General features: G+C 47.8%; 3 protein-coding genes across 3 annotated transcripts; 2 read left to right on the forward strand and 1 right to left on the reverse strand.

Annotated features, from left to right (window-relative positions):
* Positions 1 to 749: 749 nt before the first annotated feature.
* Positions 750 to 1,346, reverse strand: Z518_03577 (uncharacterized protein; the record flags this gene model as incomplete). Its single annotated transcript, XM_013420602.1, has 3 exons — positions 750 to 999; positions 1,068 to 1,077; positions 1,139 to 1,346. The coding sequence occupies 3 exons, from the start codon at positions 1,344 to 1,346 to the stop codon at positions 750 to 752; spliced, it is 468 nt and encodes a 155-aa protein (XP_013276056.1).
* Positions 1,347 to 3,159: 1,813 nt separating this feature from the next.
* Positions 3,160 to 4,649, forward strand: Z518_03578 (uncharacterized protein; the record flags this gene model as incomplete). The annotated part of the gene is made up of 3 exons (XM_013420603.1): positions 3,160 to 3,444; positions 3,513 to 3,751; positions 3,797 to 4,649. The coding sequence occupies 3 exons, from the start codon at positions 3,160 to 3,162 to the stop codon at positions 4,647 to 4,649; spliced, it is 1,377 nt and encodes a 458-aa protein (XP_013276057.1).
* Positions 4,650 to 6,702: 2,053 nt separating this feature from the next.
* On the forward strand, positions 6,703 to 9,075 carry Z518_03579 (uncharacterized protein; the record flags this gene model as incomplete). The annotated part of the gene is made up of 5 exons (XM_013420604.1): positions 6,703 to 6,982; positions 7,032 to 7,070; positions 7,121 to 7,968; positions 8,017 to 8,240; positions 8,286 to 9,075. The coding sequence occupies 5 exons, from the start codon at positions 6,703 to 6,705 to the stop codon at positions 9,073 to 9,075; spliced, it is 2,181 nt and encodes a 726-aa protein (XP_013276058.1).
* Positions 9,076 to 9,976: the final 901 nt, after the last annotated feature.

Consider the following 9,976-nt stretch of genomic DNA (forward strand, 5'->3'; position numbering starts at 1 on the left):
GTACCTGTCGCATAGGTTTCAGTCACGCAAATTTTGGAAGGCAGCCGGCAAAGACCTGGGGCTCTTACCAATCATTCTTGAAGCAATCGTTAATGTCACAACAAATGGAGCCACATCAAGGCACAGGGCGAGGGCTTACCTTTGGGGCGGCTCCTGCAAAGCTGTAGATCTTTCGCAGAGCATCATGGTCCACGAAACTGACTTCGTTCGTCGCAATCCGCACCGCTGGGCCTGGAATACCAGCCAAAGACGAAAAGAATGCAGTGTAGATTCGGGAACAAAGTGCTGTGCACAGAAAGAAAACTGCGCCTGTGCGAAGCGTGGATGTAAACCATTTTTACGTTTCGATACCGGGGGCGTCTCCTCCCGACAAAGGTTACGGACGTGAGAGTCTTTGTCTGTGTTGGCTTTTAAGACGGTCGCGACGCCGACCTTGGATTCTGGAGTGCCAAGGGTGGCAAGCTATGTTTATGTGGGGTACCCCTACCTACAGAGCCGTATGTACCGTGTCGTGAAACATAACGCCTTTTCCAGGTGAAGTCGTTTTATGGGGTTTCCTGAACCATTTGATAATGAACGGGAATCTTTCCTGCCGCTCCAGCCGAACTGACCGCCTGTGCAGATGGTAGAGCGACAGTGGCCAGGATCCATCGTCGATCAAGGGAGGGAAATCTAGAATTACATTCTTCTGACTAGGCACTCTCTGCAGGGCCGGAGAGCATGTATTGAACGGCAAGCTCGGCCATATTCTAGGCCTCTTCGTCATCTGCTTCGTTGTCTCGACCCACCTCCAGTGTCTTATGTTGTTCTGACGCTGTGCTTGCCCGATCATCACCAGTACATGAAGCGGCCCAGTCCTGGTCATCATCTTCCCTGTCCATATGCAGTAGATCTGCCAAGTGCGACTGAGCAGCGACTGCCTTGCCCAGCAGTTTCGTCAGGACTCGAGCGCGAACCGAAGCACGTGTGCTCGGTGACCCGACGGCTCGTTCAAAAGATCTGGTTCACTGGAGTTTGTGAGCCGTCGCTGTGGCCTAGGATCAATCTGTGCCGTTTCCCGGACGAACACGAGAATTTCTGGACTCGAAATTTAGCGCAAACAGGGTAACAGTCAGCATCGTCGGACATTGCGACTTACCATGCAGGACAATAAAACTACCCGTGATGCTGAGATTGATTGTCACCTTGGAAGGTCCGTCTCGGAGAAAGTGCCAGAAGATAAGAGGATACTGCGGGTTTGTCAGGTCTGCAACCTGACTCATCCTCTCCATCCAAATGACCCGAGTTGAGGCAGCAAAGACCTCGTCGTGCGTCGGCAAGTGGCGTCGCAACTCCACTGCCAGCATGTGTTGTTTTTCGCGAAAAGAATATGGACCTCACAGAATCCAGGAAGTATAATGCAAAGACGGTGCTGCGCTGAAGATTAGTATCGTGACAACACATCACCAGAGAAAATTTTCGCTCACTGACCCTGACTTTCTTGCTCTGCCCATCGCTCCCCAGGTGGGTGCAGCCACTCTATCTACCTGGAAATGTGCCTTCTCTCTGGCTAGTGGGACTAGCCCTCGGAAATCAAATGTCGGCTGAAATTTCTTGCGGGGAACGTAGAAACTGTCGAGCAGTGCCAAATGGTATAGGCTTTGAAGAGTGTCCAGCGGAAAAGCGTCGTGTAGAAGTTCTGACTAGTGGACAACTCAGCGACGTAAGGTGAGATCCCGAGGGGCGAGGGCAGGGATTGAAAACAGAAGACCACAAGAACGAATTTACTCACCTCAGCTAGTTTCTAGACATAGCGCTCTGCCAAAGCATATAATTTACGGACCTCGAGACCGATGACTTTCACATCCCCGGTATACATTGAGCCCACAAGGATCATTGACAGTAGCAGATGTGACCGAGTACCACCAACACTCCATTGGGGAACATGAATGATAGAAGTATGTCTGTGAAAACATCGAAAGTAGGCCAGCAGACACAGTTTCATATTCGTGCAGCTTAGCCAAGCCGACATATTATCGGGATTTTCAGGGTCTAAGCCTAGTCCCTCGCCGAGAGAGGAACGATGGCCTTCGAATGGGTCAAGCTGTACGAGATTCATGCCCTCTGGAAGCGATGTCGACAACACCCGTTGAATATGGCCATTGTCAACAGGAGAGGTTTGTGTCATAGTTCCCAAATGGTGATGATGGTTGAAAGTTTAGACCGGGCATGGCTATATTCAAAGGAGAGGCCGCAGCAAGGTTGGAAGCGAATCTGTCAAAGACCATGAAGTCTTCCGCGAACCCAAGACCAAACGGATGCAGTGAAATCTGCTACGGATCGGGATAATCCGGAAAAAGGATGCGGAGAGTGTCAGGGACATTGATCGAATTTGGTCGGGAACAGACTGGCCAACAAAGACATCTGAGCCGGCAAACGGTGCCATTCTTTCTGTGTCGGGTGCTGAGCCAACGCTACCTTGGAACGGTACCCGACCCTCAGAGAGTGGCCATCCTTGAGCTATAGTGCCATTTGCCGCCAGAGGGTCGGTCAGTTGATGGTGCTGCTGCACGGCAAGGCTCGGATTGAGACTTTCCACGAGCGTCGGTGCACCTTGAGTCGGTTGCACAATTGTTACGACCCCAGATATCTTGGGACATTCTTCAGGGATTTCTGCTGGCCTCTTGGGCTGATTTTTCGGATTTGTCTGGGGTGGGCCATGTACGGCAGCGATACCTTCAATTTCAGAGTTGGAAGGCGAACAGCATGTTTGGTCGCGGGCGCGTCTATGTTGACTCGTGTAACATCCCGACATGCCACGTCGTAAACAGAAGGTCCCAGCCATCGAATTGAATCCCCAGCCTTCGTAAAGTGGCAGGAAGAAGAAGGCTGGGTGCTGTGATAGAAAGGATCGAAGGGTATAAGAAGAGCCTTCGAACTCTTAGATAGAGAGATAGGTTTCAGTACATTACGATTCCACACCCTACCTTGTGCACTTGCAACGATTTGTGATCCCTCTCCCTACACCCCTCGTAACAGATCCTTACCCTCCGTTGTTACAGAAAGTCTCATCTTCTAGCCGCTCTCGTCTGCTACTTTGCTGCTCAAGATGAACGAGTCGTCTATCTACCGGATTGCCGGTGCCTGCTCGATGAAACTGTTTCCTACGTTAAAACAGCAATGCTGTTCGCCTGGGCCGACGATTTCACTACTCAAAAGAAGATTATGGTTCTAAAGACGGAAGACCAGATTTGGAAATTCCTTAAGAATAAACAGAACGTCATACTTGTCGTTGATCAGATGAATGCCCTTAAGACGAAGGGCGTTGCGAATAAAAGGGCCGAAGGCATACGTGAATGGTTAATCAGTTTCACCGCTTTCAATAAAGGAATCTTTAGTTCCTCTGCAAATTCCACGACCGACCTTGAAGAGTTCCAGCACGAGAGCCCGATCAGAGTTATAACCGTTTATGGCGGTTCACTAAGGTAAGTAGTATCAAATTTATGTCACAACCAGGTTCCTAACTTACTTAGACGGAAATGGAGCAGTGGTGGAAGCAGCATAAAGATATTGATATGGGAGAGTATTCCTCGAATAAGATTGAAGACTTTACGGGCCGCATTCCGTTGCTCTTGAAGCAATGCGCGGTGAAGCAATACGTGATGCAGAAGGTGATTAATTTGAGGAACCCCGAACTACGCCAAATCCATGGTAATTCTGTGGATTTTACGCAGCTAGTTAAGACTGCTGCTACGAATTCTAAATGGGAGTGGTATGTTCGACTGATTGGATACTCAGGATATTTCTGACTTTTTAGGTATTGTAACTACGTGAGAGCTTGCGTCCGTAACGAGCCTGCCCCAGACGAATGGAGGCAATTCCTCGAACTGATCGACCATCGGTACTTTTATCGCGATGAGAACGACATTGGACATTATACCTGTGGTTTGGTTCGTGACGCGGTAACCAACAAGCTTCTCGAGTTGGATGTTACTTTTATCGACATCAACTTTCTGAATTCATTGCCCGACTTTATCCATAATCGATCTGTCGTCGGGTATATGATGGAATACGCCATCCTCGCATCCATCCGATCACAAGGTTTAAGGGTTGGTGAGTGGGGTAGTAAAGGTATGGAGTTAAGCTTCTTCCAGGCTCAACCCGATATTCAGTTCGACATTCGCGATCGGCCGATACTTTTTCGCCCTCGACAGACCAATTACAAGACGATCGATGGAATAATTGTCTTTATTATGGACCCCAAGAGAACCGGTAAAAAGGAAAAGCCGACATTACTCCTCTTCCCCCTTCAGATCACAGTGGCCAAAAATCACTCGAATTCTTATCTGGGATTCTTGCATGAATACCGCCAGTGGGCTAAGCGCCAACTATCGAAGTTTGATATCGAATTAGAATTCCTCTGGATCACCCCAAATAAGAGCGACTTCATACAGCACCCACCCGATTCACCGTGGCCTAGACATCAAGAGCGTTATATTCCTTTCTCGGAGATTAGCACAGATATCTGGATTCAGTACCAAAGAGCAGAGAAAGCCAAAAAAGAGAAAGGAGGATGCAGGTCCAGAATAATCGGAAGGTTACTGATTTCGCTTTCGTGGTCAATGTCGTCATCCCTTAACAGCAGTGCTGCACACTCGCGAGTGGCTTAGTAAGCCAATAAATAGTGGTGTAGACATATAGTAGCTTCTCTTCTCTACTTCCGATAGTTCGGTTGGTAGGAGAAGATAGGACCACCGGAGCTACGTCAAGTAGCATATGATCTCTTATCAATACTTTGCACCTCTTGTGAAATTGAAAGGTCATTTAGCAGCGCCAAAAAGATGGTCGCACCTGAGAGAAACAGCCTTGGAGATGCGAGTTACTGCGTCATTGGCGGCTTAATGGCATCGTATTACCGTCTAACACCATGGAGTATGAAGACGAGGACGATGCTAACAATTTACTCAATTTGGAAAGTGTATGCGACGCGAGTAGATATTGCGAGTGACCACTCGCGAGTGTGCAGCACTGTTAGACGGGTTGTTGTTTGAGGGGGCCTTTTGACTTGGATCACTTCAAAAGGGCAAATACTGCCACGTCCCAAGACCGGGACTTAGACTACATATGGAGAACGAATCAGTTGTTATAGCAGATGCCGATCTCATCGTCGATATCTAAGCCCCATGTATCGATATTTGCTAGATATATCGCGGATATCGTCGGCTTTCCTAACTGGGTATACTGTCAGGGCGGCCCCTGCCAAGACACTAGATACCGGGCGAGACGCAGGCTTATAACCTGCTGTTGGATGATGAGAGGTCTCCATGGGCAACGACGTTACAGATGGTTGCTCTGTGCAACAGTGTAGCATTCGTGTGTCTATAAAAGGAGCCTCAACACCTCGATAGGTAGATAGGGAACAGAGCGCTCCTTCATCTCAAGTTGCACCAGAAGTTTGACAGCCATGAATCGTACGGCACAGGACACCGTGATCAACATCGTCTACACACGGTCCATAGACTGGATCCGATGGAGGATATCGTACGGCACAGGACACCGTGATTAACATCGTCCCTGTAAAGGTTCGAGGTCAAGGATACAAGCAATGTATTCTAGTCAACATCGAGTTCTAGGTACAAGACGTAGCACGAAGAGAGTCAAGATGGGATGCTACGCAGGAAGTGCTGAAGAACCCCTGATTATGTAATCCTTAGCATGTGGTCCCGTGACAGTCCCCACGTGGTCCATAGACTGGATCCGATCAGGGTGGCCTGGCAGACCAAGGCGGCATTCTACCCATTCCTGAGTGGGCCGTGGACTGGATCCGATGGAGTTAGCCAACTAGAGCACGTGATTGGGTATCGGATTATAGATTTTCCGGGCTCCGACGCACTCTTCTGAGTGGGCCGTGGATTGGATCCGATGAGGTCAACCACAGGATTACGTAATCCTCGGATTATTGATTTTCCGGAGGCTTGGCTAATCACGTGACACGAGGGCCTGGCGGTTGCCCGTAGACTGGATCCGATGGCGCCAGAGTCGTCGGATTATAGATTTTCCGGATCCCGAGGGGTCGCAATTACGCATGTGTGTGCCGCCAAGAGTTGCCAAGGCCAATGTGGCCGGCTCAGTCACGTGATCTCTCGAGCGCAGCGAGGCCGGGGGTTTGGGGGCTTGCCCCCAAAAGACAAAGCTACGCTTTCAACCCCTCGCGGAATATCCTGTCCGCGACCCCTGGTATTTTAGGGCCTAGCCCCTAAACCCCCCCAAGCCCTACTGCGTTCGATATTGCCAAGCCTCTTAAATCGCGTGATTAAGCCGGCACGTGAGTGAGACGTTTTTAGTCACGTGATTTATTTTTGGCCCATGAGTAGCCGTTATTAGCCAGAATAGGCAACGCTGGCTTGGCGTGTCACCGCAAGCAACGACACCTAGGGCAACTTGCACTCCCAACCTTTCTACTTAAACAACCACTCAATCTTCTCCCCATCAATTAATTAATCATCCTCACTGTCACCGACAAGTTCTCTACCGTGTATACTACACTGTTGCTCCCTCTACCCTCATAACCAGATCGAAGACCCTACCTCCAACTTCGCGACCCCCTATCCCACGGCAGTTCGTGTGCGCTTATCTTGGGCGAGTTTGAACTCTCCACAACCTACCTGCGAGTCGTCATCTCATACCATCTCCCTCGTTTAACCCTGCTTCACGTCGATCATAATGAACGCTTCTAATCAGGAAGTTGGGCAAGACCCGAAGAGAATTCCTACAATTCAAGAGATGGAAAGTTGGGACGATGAGCAATTGCTCGAATGGATCAAGAATATACAACCGAAAATTTTCCGCGATAACAACGACGTTTTGACATTCAAAGCGGCAAGAATTAGTGGCTCTACCTTCTTGGATTATGCTGGGGATACAGACTTCTTCAGCAAAACTCAACTGCCCCTCGGAGTCTATGGTGCTCTTGCATCCCTTGCACAAAAAGTTAAGAAACAGAGTAAGATTAGACTGTGGATATAACTCAGACACTAGCTAACAGTGTTAAGACGATCAATCGGACCAGACAGCTAGCCAAAAGAGGAAAGGTAATTACGCCTTTGATGTACTATACGACAGCTCGCTAATATCGTTACAGAGGATGAAACAGATTTATCTGACGAGTCGCCCATTTCGTCAAAAAGACGTCAAAAATATAAAGATAAAGAGGAAGAGGAAGATGAAGAGAAAGTCATACAATTAGCCACTAAAGCGAATAAGCGAAGAAAGGCCGTTAAGGATATGATTACCCAAATGAACGACTCTCTTGACCAGCATTCCGATTCCGTCGATCCTCTTCCTGGAGCTGTCGATAAACTTTCCGATCCCACATTAAATCACACGCTCGACTTTCCATTTATCGATAGTATACCAGAACGATTCAATGAGCTCAATATAGCTGAAGGAAAGTGGCTATATATGGGGAGAACGATATTCGAAGACTTTCTCCGCGAGGTAAAGGAAGTGCGAAAGAGTCAGGTTTACCGAAGATGTTGGCTCTATGGAACCCAGGGCTTTGGGAAGTCTCACCTTCTAGCCGCCCTCGTCTGCTACTTTGCTGCTCAAGATGAGCGAGTCGTCTATCTACCGGATTGCCGATGTCTGCTCGATGACCCTGTTTCCTACGTCAAAACAGCAATGCTGTTCGCCTGGGCCGACGATTTCACCACCCAGAAGAAGATTATGGCCCTACGCACTCAGGACCAGATCGAGAAATTCTTCGAGTATCAAGAAAACGTCATATTTGTCGTTGATCAGATGGATGCTTTAATAAGTGATGGTATTCCAAATAGGAAGATGGCCCTAACACTATATAACTGGATGATTCGTTTCGCTTTTTTCCATAAAGCAATTCTCAGTTTCTCTGCCAATTGTACGACGAACTTCGAGGTATTCGAACATCAGACTTCGTGCCATGTGGTACACGTCTATGGCGGTTTCAGTGAGGTAAGTGGCGTTAAATTTGTGTCATAACGAGGTTTCTAACTTTGTTAGACGGAAATGGAGCAGTGGTGGAAGCAGCATAAAGATATTAAATTGGGAGAGTATTCCCGGAATAAAGTTGAAGACGTTACAGGCCGCATCCCATTGCTCTTAAACCAATGCATAGTGAATAGGAAGTTTGATTTAACGGCCCCTAAATTGATCGAAATCTCTAACGAATCTATGGCGTTTGCGCAGCGAATCAAGTCCACTACTACGAAGTATGCTTGGGAGTGGTATGTTCGACTAATTTGATGCTTAGAACATTTCTGACTTTTCAGGTATTGCGACTACGTGAAGGCTTGCATTCATAACAAGCCTGTGCCATTGGGATGGACGGAGCTCATCGAACTGATCGACCATCGATACTTTTACCAGCGTTACCAGGGCCACGACTACATTGGAGGATATGCCTGCGGCATAGTTCGCGACGCTGTAGCAAATCAGCTTCTCGAGTTGGATACTAAGTTTATCAAGATCAACTTTCTGGCTTCATTGAGGGATTTTATTGACAATCGATCTGTCGTTGGGTTTATAGTGGAATACGCCATCCTCGCATCTATTCGGTCACAAGGTTTGAGGGCTTGCGGGGCGGGTAACGAAGGTATAAACTTCAGCTTCTTTACGAGTCAACGCGATATTCAGTTCGATATCCGCGATCAGCCGGTACTTTATCGCCCTCGACAGATCAATTACGAGACGATAGATGGAATGATTGGCTTCGTCAAGACCCCTAAAAGAACCGCTAAAGGGGAAAAGCCGACATTACTCCTCTTCCCCCTCCAGATCACAGTGGCCAAAAATCACTCGAATTCTTATCTGCGATTCTTGGATGAATACCGCCGATGGGCCGAGCAACAACTATTGACGTTTGATATTGAATTAGAATTCCTTTGGATCACCCCAGATAAACGCGACATCATACTACACCCACCTTATTCACCGTGGCCTAGACACCAAGAGCGTTATATTCCTTTCTCGGAGATTAGCACAGATATCTGGATTAAGTACGAAAGAGTAGAGAGAGCCAAAGAAGAGAAAGGGGGCGGTGAAAGGGAAGGAGATAATTAAAGAAAGACGATAACGAGGGAGAGGAGAAAGTCGAAGAAGTCGAAGAAGGCTAAAGAAGTGGACGCATAACACGATCTAAAGCAAGGCGATCTCGGGTAAGACGATCTAGAGCGCGCTAGCGGATGCTGGACAAGTTTATCTCAACAGATAGGAGAAGTGAAGGATACAGGCCTAGAATAATCGGGAAGGTTACTGATTTCGCTCTCGTGGTTAATGTCGTCATTCCTTGAAGGACTTTCAGCCGCCTCAGCTCGTGTATAGCCATCGACTCGCGGAGAAGAGCATTAATGTTTTCTTTTTATGGTTGTGGGAGTAGAAGAACGAGATGACAAGCTATATCGAATATCGTTACGGCGGCTCGAGGTAAAGTTCGTGCTCGAATATAGCGATAAGAGCTCAAAAAGTTATTCATTCGAAATCACTGGATAATTCCATATCCTTAAAATATCGGGGGGAAAGATAAAGATACTAAAGACTTTGTGTGGTAGTCGAGTTATCATTCCGAACTCTATACATACTATAAGCAATTCTATTGAACTGTGAGACAATATATGGCAACGATTTCAGCGTGGCAATGAATGTTCAGCTAGACAAGGGTTTCGTCTACGAGCTGAACACGGAGACACCGAAAGATGGCGACAATCTTTGTCTATATCAATATGCGAGGCAGGACCTTAACTTGATGAGAACAGAGCACTCTTTCAATTCACGAAGTTCGACATATTATTATTCAATGCACTATAAAGTACAAGACGAGAGACAAAGAGCGTGAAAGCAATGCAAACCCATCCTAGATACTTATAGCTAGCGATACAGTCATGCTACAAGGCTACCACGCAGGCGCACGAGGCTATGAGCAGGCACACGAGGCTATTCGACAGCTACAGTGGGCCTGCCAAGA

The sequence above is a fragment of the Rhinocladiella mackenziei genome, assembly GCF_000835555.1.
Source record: "Rhinocladiella mackenziei CBS 650.93 unplaced genomic scaffold supercont1.2, whole genome shotgun sequence".
Taxonomy (NCBI): domain Eukaryota; kingdom Fungi; phylum Ascomycota; class Eurotiomycetes; order Chaetothyriales; family Herpotrichiellaceae; genus Rhinocladiella; species Rhinocladiella mackenziei.